The 19177-nt window shown below is 52.8% G+C and overlaps 2 protein-coding genes and 2 long non-coding RNA genes across 6 annotated transcripts; 1 reads left to right on the top strand and 3 right to left on the bottom strand.

The window, feature by feature from the left end:
- Window positions 1-2189: 2189 nt before the first annotated feature.
- Window positions 2190-3232, bottom strand: LOC120396663. Of its 2 annotated transcripts, none has more exons than XR_005593286.1 (3): window positions 3024-3232; window positions 2545-2692; window positions 2190-2365 (listed from the first exon to the last, which is right to left on the bottom strand). It is a non-coding gene; the product is annotated as an uncharacterized LOC120396663 (long non-coding RNA). The 2 variants fall into 2 exon arrangements; XR_005593288.1 differs by having other exon boundaries at window positions 3054-3232.
- Window positions 3233-4046: 814 nt separating this feature from the next.
- LOC120396596 (maestro heat-like repeat-containing protein family member 7) lies at window positions 4047-10292 on the bottom strand. 2 transcript variants are annotated; one of them, XM_039521593.1, is made up of 10 exons: window positions 10236-10292; window positions 9740-9871; window positions 9319-9382; window positions 8935-9040; window positions 8341-8436; window positions 7529-7633; window positions 7044-7179; window positions 6175-6269; window positions 5540-5692; window positions 4047-4724 (listed from the first exon to the last, which is right to left on the bottom strand). In XM_039521593.1, the coding sequence occupies exons 4-10, from the start codon at window positions 8974-8976 to the stop codon at window positions 4623-4625; spliced, it is 729 nt and encodes a 242-aa protein (XP_039377527.1). In that variant the 5' UTR covers window positions 8977-9040; window positions 9319-9382; window positions 9740-9871; window positions 10236-10292; the 3' UTR covers window positions 4047-4622. The 2 variants fall into 2 exon arrangements, with proteins under 2 accessions (XP_039377527.1, XP_039377532.1); XM_039521598.1 differs by lacking the exon at window positions 7529-7633.
- A 23-nt stretch (window positions 10293-10315) lies between these two features.
- On the bottom strand, window positions 10316-11791 carry LOC120396680. The gene is made up of 3 exons (XR_005593298.1): window positions 11542-11791; window positions 10745-11309; window positions 10316-10360 (listed from the first exon to the last, which is right to left on the bottom strand). It is a non-coding gene; the product is annotated as an uncharacterized LOC120396680 (long non-coding RNA).
- A 5088-nt stretch (window positions 11792-16879) lies between these two features.
- LOC120408133 (uncharacterized protein K02A2.6-like) lies at window positions 16880-18718 on the top strand (the record flags this gene model as incomplete). Its single annotated transcript, XM_039544767.1, has 2 exons — window positions 16880-17362; window positions 18107-18718. Coding segments are annotated over 2 exons (1095 nt in total), but the record flags the coding sequence as incomplete, so codon positions are not given.
- Window positions 18719-19177: the final 459 nt, after the last annotated feature.

The raw sequence follows: 19177 nt of genomic DNA, 5'->3' as shown, positions 1-19177 counted from the left end.
GGTGCTCGAGAGGTACATAAGAGGCTCCTCCTCCTCTCTCTCCCTGCAGCTCCTGTTGCTTTCTGTTATTCCCTCTCCCCTTTTCTCCTGCCTGCCTGTTATGTCTCTTGTGCCCCCTTCCTCCAGCACAGCACTCCACCATCTCTGTGCATCTCCAGCAGAGAGAAAACATATGCACCAGCACCAGACAATTTTCTACGCTCTGGGTCCTAGTGGTGGCCTGCCACAGTTTGGCACCTGCGACAGCCGCCTCAGTTCGCCTCATGGTAAGGCCAGCCCTGTCCTGTTGGCACGGAGAACCTAACTCCCATTGAGGTCAGCCAGGGAGGCTGGATGTGCATATTGCAGGAAATAGACTGTCAGGGCAGCATAATCCACTGAAAAAATTGCAACTTGCTAATTGCAACCCAGGCTCTCCCTGTGTGGCTCTTCGTCCTGCCTCTGTTGGCTGGAGCATGAGCAGAGCTTTCTGAGACAGCTGCTGCGGCTGTGGCCAGCCAGCGAAGTGCGTTTCCCATCGTCTCTATTCTGGCTGTGGATGTTTGACTGCAGCAGCCCCGCAGAGGTCCCGGCCTCGCTCTCTAATGTCCATTCTCCTCTTGCTTGCATGGCGCTTCATGGACCATGGAGTAGCCTCAGAAAAACATCCCAGCTGTGAACACAGGCACCAGCACCGATTCCCCAAGCCAAAGTCCCCTTTGCAATCCAGGGAACCACCCTGGGTTGTCTGGAGCGCAGGGTATGGCCCATGGTGACTGCAGACCCTGCCCCTGCTGCACAGCGACTCATGGGACCCCTCTAGCCCATCAGCACTCGGCTCTCCCGCATTCTGCTGAGCGGCTGAGATCTGGGGGAACAGAAACCCTTTGTTAGAGACGGAAAATCTCCTCCCAGGAACACTCTGTCAATGGCTGCCAGAGGCCGTCCCTGTGAAACCCCAAATGTGCAGCCCCTCGGATTCCCACAGGGGAGATCTCAGCTCATTCACTTGTCACCCGTGGCTGCAGTCTCTGACGGGGAATGTAGAGGGTTTTTTTGCCAATGGTCCCTTCTACGTCGCCCATAATGGGAGGAGGTTTGGCCTTGTGATGTGAGGCCTGGGTCTGAGAATCAGGGCTCCTGGGATCTGGGGCTCTGGAATGGGGTGTGGTCTAGTGAGTGGAGCTGGATTTGTCGACAGTGAGTGAGAGGAGCTTGTGCTGAAGGACCCTGGGTCAATCCCCACCAATTCCTGTGATGTCTACATGTGGCCACGATTTTACTTACCTCTCAATGTAGGTTATTTAGCCCATTCCTGGACACACGTGTTACATCTGCTGCTGGCCATCCCTGAGATGTAGGTCCTTCATCCACACAAGGACATGGCACATCAAGGTCAATCCAGCAGCTCTCATCTGGTCTTCACCTCCGCAATGGACGGTGAGCTCTAACCTGACCAGAGAAAGACAGGGTGGTGTTCTTCAGGGGAATCTGCTGGTGCTCCTGCATCCCCTGCTCCACCTCACGCCCCGACACGCTAAGGGTTTTCCAAAGATACCACTAATCTCGGATAAACAAAGCAGCTGAGATGAGGTCAGTGTGGGTGGATTTACTGAGCAGACTGGTTCTAATGGAAGAACAGATTTCTCCCCTGCTTTAGGGAGATTCCCATAGGAAACGTCTCTGATGGTTGGGGTGGGGGCAATGCAAACCCTCAGCCTTTTGAATGGCAGGAAATCAGGACTCGGGGAGTTAAGGGGTATCTCTGTCCTGCTGGAGGGAGCAGACCTGGAGAGCAGGAAGAGCGCTAGTGGCATTGTAGGAAAGCCAGTGACTTCTACCTGTGAAGGTGGCTGAATCTTCTGGCAGACATTAGAGTCCCGGATCCTTACACCTCCTTTGGGGATCCTTTTCCTAGGAATAAAATAAGGACACCACACAGAGAATGACATTTGAATCCCAGGGAAAAGGGATGATCTCAGCCAGGCTACGTACCCAGGAACCCGATTTTTGTCCCAAGAGCCACAATTACCCAGATGAGGTTTTCTTCCCCATTTGCTTTCAGGTTATTTACTCACAGTATTCATTTGTTTGCTTTGCCGGGTCTCCACTCTCTGCAGCTGTTCATTGGTTTTAGCAACAATCTTTCAGTTTTTGATTCTCTTTCCTCTTCTTACAGTGTAGCATCTGCTTAGCACTTTTTTTTTTTTAAATTCAATTCAAACCAAAATCCTGATCCTACATGGAAGAGGAAGGTTTCTGAGAATTTGGCTGCAGAACTTTAGTGTCTGCATATTTCATTCCCTATTATTTATTCAGGTGCAGGTCTGATGCCATCTGCACCCCCAAGAATGCCCATATGATGCACGGGGGGCCCTTAGAATACCTGTTGAAAGAGAAGGAGAGAGTAGATTAAAAGGTGGGGAAATCAACCAATGCATCAGCACGTCTCTGCATCATTGAAGCACCAGGCATGGGAGCGAAACAGGTTAAAAATCCCCATGGTTCTTTCCCACTAGACAGATGTCCAAAAAGAAAAAGGCTTTCAGCCAATTATTTCCTTACACTCTGACGGGGTGAAATTCAGCCCTGTGCAGACAGCCAGGGCAAGGTCTGTGCATCACATCAGGTTTAAGTGGCACTTCACTGCACAGGTGCTGAGAGATTTCGGTGGCACAGTTTTCCTCCTGGATTGGAACAGCCGGCTGGAATCCTGTGAGGTACAGAGCAGAGAGAGGTTAGGGCCACAACGTTCATCTCAGAGGCTGAGCTTCTACAGACTTTTGGGATGTTCCCATCTGAGGAGGAGGATTTTGGCCAGCCCCAGTTCAGAGCTTTCAGTCACTTCAACCAGTGATTCTCTGGCACAGTTGATCTAAAGTAGCTGAACTTTTCAGGCCTTGCCCCCATCTCCGACCCCCCTCCCACCTCGCATTGCCCTCTAACAGCTCTCTCCCTTCTCTCGATCCCTGCCAAGCCCAAATACAGAGCCTAGCCCACGCTCCTCCTCTCTTAGACCCTCTCCTCACACGACCCTCCTCTACCTTTGAGAGGCTGATCCCTGTGCCCTTTACCCAGCTCCTGGAGAAATCATGGCTCCTCAGGACAACCGGGAAGTGGCTGGTTCCATCCTCTGTGTGGGGTGCGTGGTTTTCCGTCTAAGCATCACTGAGAGCCAGCACGTCTCGATTTCACAGGATGAGTGAAGTCTAGGAAGCGCTGCACTTCTTGAGGACTTCCAACTTCGCCCCATTTATGAATGGCTTCCACCTTATTTGCATCAATGGTCCTCGTGTGATTCTGATCCAAACACAACGCGGGGTCGTTTATCCACGACACGGCGTGATATTGGCCGTCTAGTCTGCACAAAAAGTTACAGATTCCTGCTTAAGGAAAAGACTATTGTAAGGAATCTAAAAGGATTCAGCTAGAGAATGGTGAGGGGACAAACATGCAATAGAAAACTTGGTAGCTGTAAATTTAAAAATAAACCCTATTGAAAAGGGCTTTGTGACTATCCGTGTTTCTGTTTGAAGGCCTTTGGCCCTTAAATGAGCTAGAAGTGTTAATGAAGCATCTTGCCTTGGTTTCAAGGAGCTGTATGTCTTTTAAATAAAAAATCAATTGTTTGTGAGAAGCTAGCGCTTGTGGGTTTTGTGTGTCAAAGTGACCCATTTACAGCAAAAAGCTGAAATGTATGTTGTGGGTGGGGGGAAAATCCTAAGAAATGTGCTTACAGTAAAACAAACAGGCTGTTCAGACCTGTGTTTGAGTACAATACAGTTGACTTATCCTGTTGAACTGAGTGGGTTTAACCCCCCCTCACTGAATAGCCAGGGTGACTGTGATTACTTACCCTTGTTGCCATAGGGTTAAATTTGATGGGGGTGGGTGGGGGTGGATGGTGAGTTCTGATTAATATGAAATGAAATAAAACCTCAGGAATTCGCAGATGCTATTGGACAGTTTCAATATAACTGCTGGAGTTGGCAGAACTCAATTAGACAGTTTCAATATGACCCCAGGAGTTGGTGGAACACTATTGGACAGATTAAATATGGCCCTGGAGTTGGTCGAATGCTCTGGGTCATTCTTTCTAGAAAACACCCCCACCCCAAACTTTAAGCATGAAAGAAACGTGTTTAAAAAAAAAAAACCCAAGCCCCAAGACATTCATTGATATCTGCAAAGGGTCCCCCGCTTGGAAATGGATACTGTTCAAAACTCTAAGAAGGCCCCACAGAAACATTTATTTTAACTTACAGAAAAAAGAAAAAAGGTCGCTCCCTCCTCCTCCTCGGCACTGTCGCTGATGTAGCGCTTTCTCCCGACGGGGCAGGGGCTCCATGTCAGGCCACCCCTCCCAGACTGCAATGGCTATTGAGCATAACTCCTGGCTCTGCGGAGGCTCTCACTTCTGGGCCAGCCCCACAGCCTGATTCTTCCCAACCAGTATCTGGCCTGGCCCCAGCTCCAGGGGTCGGGGTGGGGCAGGGTGTCCAGAGCGAGGTGCTCGGCCTTGGTTTCTCTCAGTGCTGCGGGGGGCTCTATGGCCGCTCCCCCCAGCCCTTCCCCCCAGGCACAGTGAGACAGAGCAGTACCTGCGGCAGGGGTTGGGAGCTGGTCATGCGAGGGGGGGGTCTTCAAGGCTGCCCCACGGAGCACAGCCCCTGCAGGGCATCGGGCACCTGGCCCAAGACCCTGATATTAAACAGCTGGACCATGATGTTGGCTGTGATGTCCCCCTGTTGCAAGGGAACAAGGATCAATCAGAGACTCCGACACCCACGAGAACGAAGGGTATTAACGGCACCGGGAGCCAGCAACATTTCCTCCCCATGTCTGAGGGACGGATTCCCCCGCCCAACCCCCGAGACGAAATCTTCTCTCTTCTCTAGTGACTTCCATCCTCTCTCCCACCATTGTGGAATGAACTCCTGCCCTCACTCCTCTCAGTCCCCCCCGAGAGCTGTTCTACCTCCCAACCCAGCGGGAATCCAGCTCCACTCCCCAGAGTCCCCTCAGCCACCCTCGCCCCCTCCAGCTGAGGGGCTGGGAGGCTTTGGGCAGTAGTGCCGGGGGGTGAGAGGAAGTGGACACCTTTCCACAAGGGATCCCCATGTCCTTAACGTGATGCCATGGGCAGTGGCTCTGGTGAATGGGGCACTTAAGCACCCTCAGCTGACTGACTCCTCCAGTTCTCCCAGAGCAGGTGGGGGCTGGGATAACATGATATCAGAGCTCTAGGAACCGGCCTGAGGCCCCGAGGGGGATGAAAGGCTCACAGAGGTGGCTAGGGGAGTTGGCAGCCCCTAGCATGAGCAATGGCAGCGTGTCGTGCTGATGTGACGCCTGTTAGGAAATAGCCTTGCTGGAGAGCTGGGTCTGCCCTGCTTTGAGCTGCTCAGGGGACAAGCTGGCACTGACCAATGGCACCTGTCTGGGGTCACCCTCTCCTTGCTCCCTGGTCAGCGCATGGGGATGGGATGGGAGTGATTTTCAATGGCCTGGAAGTGAAAGGCCCTGGGGTTCCCTCCCCAGTTGACCCCTCTTTGGTTACCTCGTCCTCTAGCAGCTGGCCGGCTTCCCCCAAGATGGAATAGCTCAGCACCAGGCCAGCCTGGCTGACGCGGAGTAGGGGGTCGTGGATGGCCAGCAGCCCCGCCTCGAGGAAAGATCTTTTCTGCTCCTCCGTGAAGAGCTCGCCAAAGACCTAAAACCGAAAGAACCAGAGCCCTTACAATGGCCCAGAACCAGGCTCCAAATCCCTCGAGTGTCTCACAAGGTGGAGAAGAGTCCTGGGGCAGCCAACCTTTGGGGTCCCATGGACCAGGAACCCCCTTCAGTAGGAGGCTGCAGGCACTGAGGCCTCAAGAAGCTCTTTCTGGAGCAGGATTCACCGCAGGTGCCATGAGATGCTGGGAATGTGTCTGCGCGCTCTGGAACCCAGCTCACACAGACAACACAGGACCCCTACTGCTCCCAGCAGCGATAGCTCCTGCAGCTCACCCGCTAGAGGTTCGGGGTCTTTTAGATCTGGTTCATTCCCACACCTCACCCCACGGACATTCCCAGGAGCCTCACATACTCTGTGGAAATAAGGAGCAGGCTCTTGCCCTGTGTCCATGACAGTCACTGCAGGGGGAGACAGCTCCACACCTGAGCTACTGCAATGCACCGGCCGAGAGTCCTTACCTCTCCCACCCTGGCCAGATTTCTATACCCCAGGCGCTCGGGGTCATGGAGCCCGTCCCGGCACCACAGGTCTGGGGCCTCTCTGGTGTTGAGCCCTGGGGGAGAAAGACACACCCATTGGGGAGGTTTGGCCTTCCACTTTCAGTGCCTGTTTCCTTCTGGGTGCACACTGGCCAGGCTCCTCCTGGCATCCGCAGCCCAATGGAATCGCAGGGTCCATGCCAGGCGGGTTAGTACCAGAAGGGGGATTTGTTTCAGCCATCACAGTAATCATGTGACCTTTACTGTCACTGTGCTCTGGGAGTGGGTGCCTGTTCATGGGGGTGTCTAATACTGAGAACCCCCCACACCCACTGAAGTCAGGCTCTGGCCCTGGCTACCCGACTGGTGACACCCTACAAGCTTTGTGTCCGTCCCCTGTGGTGCCTGCTCCTGCCCCTGCCCTCATGATGGGCTCTTTCCCTCCATGTGTCTCAATAGCTCCGTTCCTGTCCCCTCACAAGCTGGCTGCCCCATACGGGGGTGGGCTGATTTCCCTGGGCTGGGGGACAGAGCCTGGCTATGCGATAAAGCAGCCAATTTCCTTGGCACTTTCACACTCATCTCCCTAATTCAGAGAGAGAGGGAGAGAAAGAGTCACCATCTAAGCTGGGGTCGGTCTCAGAGGAGGGGGCTTCTTTCTGTATGGTCTCATTGCCCAGCAGAGGGAGTCTCAAAGGAGGGGCCTTGTTTCTATTGGGGTTGCTCTTCCCCGCTACAGCGGTCTAATCAGAGAGGCCTTAGTTCTAGAGGTGTCCCAATGGCCAGCTGGAGCTAGTCTCCCAGAGGCTCGTTTCCATGGGGTCCCATTGCCCAGCTGGGTTTCTTACCCCTCTTCTGAAGCAGGAGCCAGTAAAGCCAATATATCCCACCCCTGGCATGCCGACTGATGTCACTGGCTGGGTGGGATACACAGAGACCCAGCTGCAGCACGAATTCACCTGCCTTGAAGAAGGCGGAGGAGGTCTGGTGGAAGGAGAAGGAGAGGGGAATCCATCAACATTCTCCCTTCAGCTCCCCAGTGTCACTGGACCTGAGCTCTGCTCCCACCCCTCTGTAGGAGGCCCTGGGGGACAGGAGCGACAGCCCTCTTCCTCTCTGTCCCCAAGGGAGCTTGGAGCAAAGGGAGCAGGGCAAGGGCCCTCGCTGAGCAGTCGCTGCCTCGCTGCTCCAGAATAACAAGGGCCCTGAGGCCAGGCACGACCCTGCCAGCCAGCGGCCTATGGAACGCAGTCCCTTACGGACCCAGGGGGGACCAATTAGCCAGGGGATGAGGAATTGACTCTGCAGGATGCTGGGGTCAGAGGTCATTTACGTCAAATCCAGGCAGGGAGGTGGCAAACTGGAGCACAGCCGCGCTGGTCTGTACGGCCCTGGCTCTCGCCTGGGTGTTGTTTGACAGGAGAGAGGGATGGACGTGCTGCGGGAGAAGGAGGCAGGGGAGGGTCAGCGGGCAGGCGTACATGCTCTACAAACCAGCCTCTCCCCCTCCCCAATGGGCTCAGACTTTGTGCTCAGGGTGGAGTAGCCGAGCCCTGGTCGCAGAGTTTGAAAAGGGGGTTCATGACACTTCCCACGTCTTGCTGGGCACAAGCTGCTTGTCTCTCCAGGCTGGGACAATGGTCAGTCTTGGGGCTGGTCTATTTGCTCTGAACCCCTGATCCATGAACAGCACGTCAGGATCAAGGCACATGCCCTGGACCCCAGACCCAACTTGCAAAGGCCTCGGTACGATGGATGGAACAGCCCTGAGGACAATCCCTCTGGGAACTGCAGTGTCCCTAGGACATAAGAGCTGATTCCCTGAGGCTCCTCCTGTATCTCAGGGTCTCCCTAGAGAGGAGCCAGTGACTTTTCTCTGACGCCCATGTCCTGCATCTCACAGAGGTTTCAGTCTCTCAGGCCCCAGCCAGGCCTGGTGCTCACTGTTAGTGCTTAATGCAACCGTGCAGAGCTCTGACTCATAGTCCCAGCTCCTTCCCCCTGCACTGGCAGCTCTGGGAAAGTGTGGCCGGCTGGGTCCAAGCTGGGAGGACACAATGGAAACGTGGCTCTTCTAGTCTCCCCTTCGCTGCCCTCCCACAGGGTTCAGGGGCAATTCCACCCCAGACCGTCCATTCTACTCGCTTCCAGGAGGTGCTGCAGCTTCTCCACGGTGGGGGTCTCTGTCAGAAGGCCCCTGAGCAGGATGTCCAGGCTCTGCGAATAGTTGATGTACAGAGCCTGCAAGAAGAGGGATCACCCGTCAGTCATGGGACATGGGGCTACACCAGTCAGGGGACAATTAGGAGGATTCTCCAGGAGCCCTGGCAAGACTCAAAAGGCACATCCTGGCCTCTCCCATTCACATCACTCCAGGGACACTTAGCAAGAGTTCATGGCCGGATGCCTGCTGCCTCGTCAATCCTTGTTCTTAGCAGTTCTCTGTGCAGGGCCTGGTACCCAGCAGAGTATGGACCAGCCAAACTGCAATGGGTGGGAGGTAGGATCGCCGGGAGAGTCCAGGCAGGAGATCAGAGAATGAGGAGAGGAGGGAAGGCTGGGATCAGCCATGGAGGGGTAACACAATCCCCTCTGGAGGGAAGGGGCCCCCCCTGTCAGTTTGTCCCGGGCCTGTTCCCAGCTCTGCCCACCCCTCCCCTATTCTCAGCAGCTCCATCAAAGTGAGGGAGCAGGGACCAGAGCCTGCTCCTGGGCCAGAGAGGTAGGATCAGGACCTACCCGGAAGTGTGTGGTGTCCTGCCCAGTGCCCAGGGTGTACATCCTGTTCAGAAGAGCCCGCAGGAGGCGAGATTCTAGCTGCAGGGCGAGTGGTGGCTTCAGTTTGCTGGCAGGAGAGAGGAGCCCATGTTACACTTTGCAGCACCAGCGTGGCGCTGGCACTGCCATGGACATGACCCCCTCCCCCGCAGTGATCCCCTCCCTACGATCCTGGACTGAAATGAACCCCCTGGCCAGGAAAACGGGGACGCTCCCGCCTCCTCTGCTGGGGGATGGGAACAGCCACAGCCGGGGGGGAACCTAGACGGGGGAGGAGCTGTGACTCCCAGCTCTGGGCCCGGTCAGCACCAGGGTTAGGGCAGCTGGATGGGAGGGTCCTGGTACCTGAGGCTGCAAACTGCAAGCTGGAGCTTGGCTCTGACGGACCAGGGCGATTTTCAATCAGCTCCTGGGAGACCCCAAGGAAACAAAACTGCATGTGAGACTCAGGCCCTGCAGACGCACTGGCACTTCCCCGGGAGGAGCCCAAAGTGCTCTGCAGAAACAGCCAGTGTCACCCCCACCCCCAACCAGCTGGGCCCCCCATTCCTCCCTTCCATCAAACGTCCTTCCCCCTCTCCCCCACAACTCCTCCCTCCCCTCCCGCACTGCCAGCTCCCCATCAGTGTCACAATTCTCCCCTTCCCTGCTCCCCAGCGCTCCGCCCCAGGACCCCCTGTCTTCTGCTTCCCGCTCCGGCCCCACTAACGCTTCCTCCCATATCGGGCTCCCTCGCCCCAGGGGCCGAGCACGGGGTCCCACTCACCGCAATGCTCTCCACGAGGGCCGCTTTGGAGATCGGGGGCTCCAGGGTGTCCTGCCCCTGCTTCTGTGCCGAGAACCAGAGACGTGGCATAGCGTGGAGGAAGCGGAGCTGTTTGGCCCTGTCTGCCACCAGCTAGGAGTTGGCGGGGGGGCGGAAGAGAGAGAGAGCCTGTTACATAGGGACCTCCCCGCCCAACCCAAACCAGCTCCAGGGCTCAAGACCTCCATGGGGTTGGACAGGGAAAGCCTCCCCCCTTCCCGAAACCAGTGTAGCCCTGCACAGACATGGGGTTGGAACTGGGACAGTGTCTGCGGGGAGCGGAAACCTTGGCCTGTGTGGGACAAATGTCCCCACTTTGAGGTGCCAGATAACAGAGGAGATGTGTCCCCCCATTGGGGGTGAGGGATTCTCTGGGACAAGCCCCCCCCTCCCAGGGTGGGGATGGAACAAGGAGCAGGACAGACTGGGGGGCAGTGCAGCTGGGGGATTTTTGTACCTCAGCTCTGCCCTGGAGGTGCTGCTGGATCACCAAGATGGGGGACAAATTCTCCTCCTTCTCCTCTTCCTCCTCCTCCTGCTCCTCCTCCTCCTCAGGCCACGACACCTGGGCACTGGGGGTGTCTGCACCAGGGAGGGAAGGAGAAAGTTTAATCCCTTCTGCTGCTGGGGGATGCAGTGGACAGAGAAGGCTCCATTTTTCCCCTTTCTCTGTAAGGAGCCCCATGGCGGCGAGGGCCCCACCCTGCCCCTCCCAGAGATGCCCTCAGCCCCATCAGCCTCAGGGCCCCGTGGCAGTCAGCCCCCCCCCACAACATGATCAGGGGAGGCTGGAGCTCCCCGACTCCGCCCAGCATCCCCTGCCATGGGCATGGCTGTGCCACCCCCACTGGTGTTAGTGGGGCTCACGTGGGTCAGTCCCGGCGCCTTGGCGAACCGATGGGCACAGGGTGTTACTAGTCCCCCACCGCCCCAGTCCTCCTCCCTTTCCCCTGGGTCTCCCCTCACCTCCAAAGAGGGAGCCTAGCAACACAAGGCTGCCAGACCCCACGGAGGAGCTGCTGGCCCCGCAGGAGAATGTGGAGCTGCTGGTGTTTGTCCCGCAGTTGCTCAACTCCTGCTCTGGGCTGGGAGGAGGCGCCACAGGTGCCAGGGTGGGGCAAGCAGGAGGCTCCTCTGGGGCCAGGGTGGGGCTGGCGGGAGGCTCCTCTGGGGCCAGGGTGGTTGGCGGCTCCTGCTGGGCCCTGGTGCGCAGCTCCTGGCTCCTTGGCTTCCTGCAAAGGAAGCCCCAGAGCTGCCTTCCCCTGGCTCTCTCCTCCACAGCTGAACCTGGGGCCACCTCCATTTCTGCCCAGAAGGTGCCTCAGGTTCAGCTAGGGGAGCTGCTGTCTTCCTCCTCCTCCAGCAGGCGACACAGCTCCTCCCTTTCCCCTGGCCACGAGCCTCTTCCCTGCCCGCAGGGACAGAGGGGCCGCTCTCCTCCTGGGCAGGCTGGCTGATGTTTGCTGCCGACTCTGGAGCCACCTGCCCGGCCTTCCTCCTGAGCATCCACCTGATTCGCTCCATCCTGGAACTGAGTGGGGAGCAGCCATGAGTCTGGCTTCAAAGCAGCCTCTCATTAACGAGCCTGCCTGCTCCCCTGCCCACCTCCCTTCTGCTGAGGCAATTTCTCCTCCCAACACATCCCACCCCAGGGCACAGGAACCCTCAACCTGGGGAACAAACCCTGACAACGGACGAGCTGGGAGCCCTAGTGGTGGGATATTCCCACCACACGGGGGATGGCTCTGGAGAACTCCACTTACTTGCTCTAGATCAGATGGAGCTGGATGGCAGATGCTCAGGGTTGCTCCTCCCTTCACCCTCCTCGATCTCCGCACCTAGGTGGCCGGCAACGGGTGCCGCTCAATGCCCTGCCAGCACGGCAAGGGGTAGACACCAGATATCGAAACTGGCTGTGAAAACAATACAATGCCACTAGCGGAACACTCCTGGGACACTCCATAGCTGTACCCGGGGCCACCTCCATTTGGGCCCAGAAGGTGCCTCAGGGTCAGCTAGGGGAGCTGGGGTCTTCCTCCTCCTCCAGAAAGCCAGAGCTGGGAAGTGCCAGCAGGACTCGATTCCCAGTCTCCCTGGCTCCGAGTGGGACCTGTTGTAGTGACTGACGGATTTGCTCCTTGTCCCCCATCCAAAGCCAATAACACATCTCTGGGTTGGCAGTCATGAGTTAGACCTTCTCAGCACCCCTCTGTCTCCCGCAGCCCCCAGCTGTTCCTTGGATTGCGGTGGCTTGGACGGTAACAGGACTGGATATTGTTACTGGCTCACTGGGTGGTTCTAGCCAATGAGGGTCTCAGTCTAGCCTCAGAGGCCCACACCCCCAGACACTACAGGTCAGGGTGGATTGATTTCATTCCAAATGTTTTGTAGTTGTATTTTTGAGTTATTTTCCTAATGAGGGATTGATTCTCATGAAATTCTTAGTGGTGGCCGATGACAGAACACGGAGCAATGGTCTCAAGTTGCACTGTGAAAGGCTTAGCTTGGATATTAGTTCACTAGGAGGGTGGTGAAGCCCTGGAATGGGTTCCCTAGGGAGGTGGTGGAATCTCCATCCTTACAAGTTTTTAAAGATCAGTTTGACAAAGCCCTGGCTGGGATGATGAAGTTGGGGTTGGTCCTGCTTTGAGCAGGGGGGTTGGACTAGATACCTCCTGAGGTCTGGTCCAGCTCTAGTCTTCTATGATGCTAGGAATAGGGATCCATTCAAACATGTTGACTTGCTGGTTTTGCAGCATACATACAAACAAAAAGGTTGACTGAACCATTTGTTTTCATTTCAAACAAACTGAGGTAAAGAAGTATCTCTAGTTCGTGCACTGAACTGATTGTTCCTGCTCATAATGTCCTTCCAGATTTTAGAAGTAGTAGCTCACATCTCCTCCTCTCTAGCGTTTATTCATATATTACAAGAGGAAAAGAAGCCTTCATCCTTTTTCAACTCCCAATCAGTTTCTTACATTTGAATGAAGTAGCTGCATCAACTGGAATGAAGAAAATATTCTTTCTGCACCTGCAGAAGAGGCTAGTGCTGCCAAAATCTGGCTGAGTGTTTCAATAACTTCTGGACCCCCAGGTGCTTAGGCAATGACTTCCAACAGTTCAGTGCTTTGACTTCCTCTGGCACTTTGCAGCAAACATGGACTTCTTCATGTAGGTATTTATTTTAATTACTTTAATAGGCTGGAGCAACTAGAGGCCTTAACATCACTTGTCATCGTTTCAAATTTTATACTTGATAGGTTTTAAAAAAAACTTTCAATATACATTTTAAAAACCCAGTTTCAATTTTAAAACAATCTCTTTCGGGGGTGTGTGTGAAAAAGCCATTGATTGGTCTTGCCCTTGATTTTAGAAGAACTACTTCATCTGAGAGAATCAGAAACTGCCCAGGTGGTGCAGCAGGCAGAGGAACCTGAGCAGTAACATTGTGACACCAGAGGTAACTCAGCCACCTGTCGCTCCCTGACTCCACTAACCCTGAGCATAAACCCGAAGCCTGAGCCCTGCCTTGGGCATCGCTCCCACGGAAACCTGCAGGCTCATTTACTGACTTATGCAAATCACCTGTGGAGAGTTAGCACTGACTGGCTGAATTCACTCTCAAGTCACAATGCCCTTCAGCTTACAGCACTAATGGAAGGGACACAGGGTGGAAATCAGGCTTTTCTGGTGGCCCATTTTCCAATTGAGAAGAAGGGACAAGAGGGAAGCAAAATGGTCACATTCCAAACGCCCCCAGCGAGTCACAGATTAATTCCAAGCCCAGAGGAAACCACTGTCATCTGACTTTCTGTTTCACTTCGGCCATAGAATGTGCCTCAAAATAATTCCCATAGGAATTAGAGCAGATATTTTAGTAAAACACACAAGCTTGATTTTAAAAGAGGCCAGTTGTGGAATATCCAGCACAACCCTCAGTCAATTGCTCCAAACTCTTAGGTTAAAAATGCTCCTCGCCTTCTTTCCAAGGTGTATTGGTCTAGCGTCAACTTCCAGCCATTGTCTGCTCAGAACCTTTATCTGGTAAAGGGAAGATGGAGACTTGCTGCAGCAAGGCTCCAGGGCTCTGCGAGGTTCCCCCTGCCCTGCATCCCTGTCCTGCCTGGCTGTTGGCAAGGGAGCTCTGTGAGGTCACAAACGCCTCATTCATAGAATCATAGACTATCAGGGTTGGAAGGGACCTCAGGAGGTATCTAGTCCAACCCCCTGCTCAAAGCAGGACCAATTCCCAACTAATTGTCTTTGCTCAATGGGCTGAGTTCCTGCCAAAGGCCTTTGTGAGGTCACTGCCACACCCACCTTTGCCTGGCAGGCCTGATGTCTGCCCCTGGCCAGCCCAGCTGGATGTTTGAGCTGCACCCCGGATCACCCCACTTGCTCAATATTGATTCTGGGGAGCAAGCAGGCCACCCAGTAAAACAGCAGAGTCTGTTCCACACCCCACACCGAGTTTTTCATAGAGGTTATGACACAATTCGATCTCCTAATCTGGCCTCTATTTCACAGGCTATGAAATTTCACACACTTTGCACCATATGAAGCCCAATTGCTTGTAAGTCACTAAAAGGCACCTTCCCAACCAGTTATGATGGTAGGACACCAGGAAACAGAGACTCCACCTCTCCCCTGGGTAATTTGTTCCAGTGGCTAGTCTCACTCACTATAGGGCCTATAAACTCAGGACATTTGGTCACCCTACCTATGTGCGCCCACCCCTCAGCTTCCCGGGCCAAGCCACCAGCGCTGCCCACACTTAATGGGTGTGGTTCTTAAAGCCCCAATTTCTGGAGTCGTGTGATTATACAAGCGCCTTAGCTCTTTATTTTTAATGCTTCTAGTACTCACTGTTGCAGACAAGAGATTATGGGCTCAAAACACAGAGGACAAATACCATTCTTTAAATTTATTTTAACAATCTAATTACTTTTTATGTCAGCCTCAGGCTGAGCAATACTGCCCCAGTGCACACCCACCACACTATGTACCAGTCTCTGCCATTTCCACGCACCCTGCTGCACTCCAGCCTGCACCACACTGACCACCTGCCTTCAGGTTTTAGTGTTAGTCCTTATTTAGGTCTTAAAACAGTAACAAATTAGTAGCAGGTCATGAACTGTCAGGATGAAGGAATACTAGCTCTTCATACACACTTGTACTCTCCCTAGCCAATCTGACACTAGGAAACTGCAGAGCAGCCATAGTGCTACCTCAGCAGACTGGCTTGTTTTCACAGATAAGAAGCCAGTCTCCTTCTTCACTGGAGAGAGCAACTATCAGACCATATAGTGTTGTGTATTTGGTTGTCATGGTTTTTGTTCCTATGGCAACTGAGTTAGATTATTAGGGGATAGCCCAGCCGGTTTCGGTTGGTTGGGTGAGCTCTGTGTCTGTAAATAAAATGGTAGTTTTGTTAGCTGTCTGCTGTCTGGCCTCAAGTGATTTCTTCCTAAACCAGCTGCCCCTCAAGGATATAACAAGTGGCAACGAGGATGGGATTCCAGTGCTGCTCCAGTAACAGAAGGAAGTAGAAGTCAAGGTAAAGAACAAACAAACAAAAAAGCTGCTTGTTTGCACTGACTGTGAAAGTGAAACTAAAATCATGGCTACTCTGACCAGGCCACTGGAACCTTTTGATGAGAATATAGAGCAGTGGCATGTGTATACTGAGCGTTTTGAGCTTTTTTTTATTGCAAATGACATTACAGAAGCGAAGAAGGTGCCAATATTCTTAAGTGTTGTAGGGGCTAAAACCTACTCCCTGCTACACAGCTTACTACACCCTGTTAAGCCAGCAACTAAATCTTACAGTGACATTGTGGAAATCCTGGGGTCCCATTTTTCCCCAAAACCACTGGTAATTGCTGAAAGATATAGGTTCCACAAAAGAGACCAAAGGAAGATGAAACAGTTGTACAATTTGTAGCCATTTTAAAAAAGCTAGCAGAACACTGTGAATTTAAAGAAATGTTAAATGATGCCCTGCGTGACAGGTTAGTGTGTGGCCTCTACAGTGAAGCTATACGGAAGCGCCTACTGACAGAGGCTCAGCTTACCTTACAGAAGGCTGTTGATATTGCTCTCTCCATGGAAGTGGCTACAAGGGAGGCGCAATACATCGGTGCATCCCCTAGGGTGCAAAAAGTGTCACAAGAACCGACCCACAAAACTGTGCAGAGTCAAGAATGTTACCGCTGTGGTAAGCCGGGTCACCAGGCATCAGAATGCTGGTGTAAGGACCTGGTGTGTTGACACTGTGGCAAAAAGGGACACATTGAGTGTGCCTGTAAACAAAAGAAAAAGAGGCCTGTGGTCTGGCCGACAAAAAGAGGAACCCTGCATACCCTAGAGCAGACCCAGGATGATCAAAGTGACACCTCATCGCAAGAGGAAGTGCCACTGCATGTTTTGTCTTTGGCAATGGGCTCACATGAATACTGGGTAACCCAGTTGTTGGATGGCAAACCTATACGCATGGAACTGGACACCGGTGCAGCCGTCTCGCTGGTCTCCGAGACTGTGTATAAAGAAAAGCTACAGCATCTTCCGCTTAAGGCAACAAAAACTGTTCTGAAGACGTATATGGGAGAAGCTGTGCCCATGTTGGGCACTATTGATGTTAAGGTGGAGCTCAATGGACAGGCTGCTAAATTGCCACTGTTTGTGGTGAGAGGTAACTACCCAGCCTTAATGCGTAGGTCTTGGCTTGGGAAGATTCAACTGAACTGGGCAGAAGTGCACCGGATGACTAAAGAAGAAACCAGTCTAACCCCTATACTAAGGAAATATGCTGCTGTTTTTGGAGATGATTTGGGAAGTATGAAGGGAATCACTGTGACATTGAACATTAAACCTGACAGTCCACCAAAATATCTGAAAGCCCGAACTGTGCCATATGCCATCAGGCTGAAAGTCGAAGCGGACCTGGAGCACCTGGTCACCAACAGAGTCCTAATACCAGTTACCCATAGCTCATGGGCCACTCCTATCGTTCCAATAGTGAAGAAAGATGGCTCTCTCCGGATTTGTGGTGATTTTAAAGTCACTGTCAACCCAATGTTGTGTGCAGAGCAATACCCACTTCCCCGCATCGATGACCTCTTCGCAGGCCTGGCTGGGGGACAAAAGTTCAGTAAGATTGATCTGAGTCAAGCATATTTACAGATGCACGTCGATGAAAAGTCCCAAGAGCTGTTGACTATTGTGACTCATAAGGGGCTTTATCGATACTATTGCCTACCCTTCGGAATAACGTCTGCTCCCGCCCTGTTCCAGAGGGCTATGGACCAGATCTTGTGTGGCTTGTCAGGAGTTCAGTGCTATCTGGATGATATCCTGGTCACTGGAAGAAATGAAGAGGATCACTTAAAGAATTTAGAGGCTACCCTACAAAGACTGGAAGAGTATGGCCTACGAGTTCGCAAAGACAAGTGTGAATTCTTCAAGCCCTCTGTTGAATATTTGGGACACATCATTGATTCTGCAGGTCTTCATAAGGCCCCTGCAAAAGTTAAAGCTATTGTGGAGGCTCCCCCACCTCAAAATGTAAGCCAGCTGCGCTCATTTTTAGGACTACTGAACTATTATGGAAAGTTCATCTCACAGTTAGGCACACTGTTAAAACCACTTCATGAGCTCCTTGGGCAGAACAAGGCCTGGAAGTGGACTGAAGCCTGTGATGTTGCATTTAACAAAGCTAAGGATGCATTGCTAAATTCTGAAGTTCTAACACACTTTGATCCATCCTTACCCCTACAATTGGCCTGCGATGCCTCCCCTTATGGAGTGGGAGCAGTCGTGTCACACATTATGCCTTCGGGAGAAGAGAGACCTATTGCTTTTGCTTCACGCACTCTAAGCAAAGCAGAAACTAACTATGCCCAAATCGAACGTGAGGCATTAGGAATTGTTTTTGGAATTCGGAAGTTTCATCAGTACCTGTTTGGGCGAAAGTTTACTCTTCTCACAGACCATCGACCTCTGACGTCAATTTTTGGACCCTACACAGGCTTTCCCCCATTAGCTGCTAGTCGTATGCAACGTTGGCCATTGTTACTTTCAGCACACACATATGAAATCAAATATCGGGAATCCACTCTGCACGGCAATGCAGATGGCCTCTCAAGGTTGCCTTTGCCAGTCAAACATCAAGGTAGTGCCCAAAAGGAAATCTTCTACTTTGAACAGGTAAACAATACACCCATCACTGCTACTCAGATAAAGAAGGCAACTCGCGTTGACCCAGTATTGTCCCAAGTTATGGACCTGGTGATGCATGGAAAATCTCGACAAACCTCTCCGGTCTCACCCGACCTTGTTACATACATGTCCAGAAGGACGGAGTTATCGGTCCAATCTGGTTGTTTGTTGTGGGGGAGACGTGTCATTATTCCACTACCACTGAGATCACAGATGTTAGAACAGCTACATTCCGGTCACTGTGGAATAGTGCGCATGAAGGAAATTGCACGAAGCTATTTTTGGTGGCCTGGATTGGACAGTGCTATTGAAGAGAAGGCAAAAGCTTGTATGTCATGTCAGGGTGTGAGGAATGCACCCCAGTGGGCACCCCTACACCCATGGGACTGGCCTGAAAACCCGTGGCAACGTATTCACGTTTTCTTCGCTGGCCCCCTTGAAGGAAGCATGTTCTTGGTGGCAGTAGATGCCCATTCTAAATGGCCAGAAGTCTCTATAATGCAGTCCACTACTGCAGAGAGTACTATCCAAAAACTACGAGGACTCTTTAGTCGTTTTGGTCTGCCAGAACAACTTGTGAGCAACAACGGACCACAGTTCGTCTCTCAGGAGTTTCAAAATGTTATGAAGGCAAACGGGATACACCACATCACGTCAGCACCATATCATCCATCCACCAATGGATTAGCTGAAAGATTTGTGCAGACAATGAAACACGCTTTGAAATCAGCAAGGGGACAACACTCCATTCAAAAGCGTCTGGATACCTTCTTACTTTCCTACAGAAACACACCTCATGCTATGACCCACGCATCTCCGGCCTTTCTAATGATGGGATGACAGCTGCGCACTTGCTTTGATCTGCTGAAACCTTCTGAACCCCGACAAATTGTGCAACATCAGCAGCAAAATCAAGTTATCAGTCAAGCACCCAGAGCAAAAGAGCGAACCTTTAGCCCAGGACAGCCAGTTTTGGCTCGGAATTATACTTCCAGCGCTAAATGGGTCCTTGCCACAATCATCACTCAAACAGGACCTGTTTCCTACACAGTCCGGACTGCAGAGAATCTTACCTGGCGGCGACATGTAGATCAGCTGTTGCCAGGTCATGCTGGTCCTCAGGACACATCTGCAGTTGAGGGGTCTGACTTCACCACTTCTGGTGAGACACCGAATCAC

This window comes from Mauremys reevesii, linkage group 1 (genome assembly GCF_016161935.1).
Source record: "Mauremys reevesii isolate NIE-2019 linkage group 1, ASM1616193v1, whole genome shotgun sequence".
Lineage (NCBI taxonomy): Eukaryota > Metazoa > Chordata > Testudines > Geoemydidae > Mauremys > Mauremys reevesii.
The sequence above is the reverse complement of the archived record's forward strand: the minus strand, read 5'-3'. Positions and strand labels throughout refer to the sequence as shown.

Excerpts from the sequence above, each read along its gene's own strand:
- LOC120396596 (XM_039521593.1), bottom strand. The coding sequence starts at position 8,976 with ATGTACACCCTGGGCACTGGGCAGGACACCACACACTTCCGG. Across the intron at positions 7,634-8,340 it reads AGCTGCAGCACCTCCTGGAA|CACGTCCATCCCTCTCTCCT; the intron begins GCGAGTAGAATG and ends CTTCTCCCGCAG. Across the intron at positions 6,270-7,043 it reads GCTCCTGCTTCAGAAGAGGG|GGCTCAACACCAGAGAGGCC; the intron begins GTAAGAAACCCA and ends TTTCTCCCCCAG.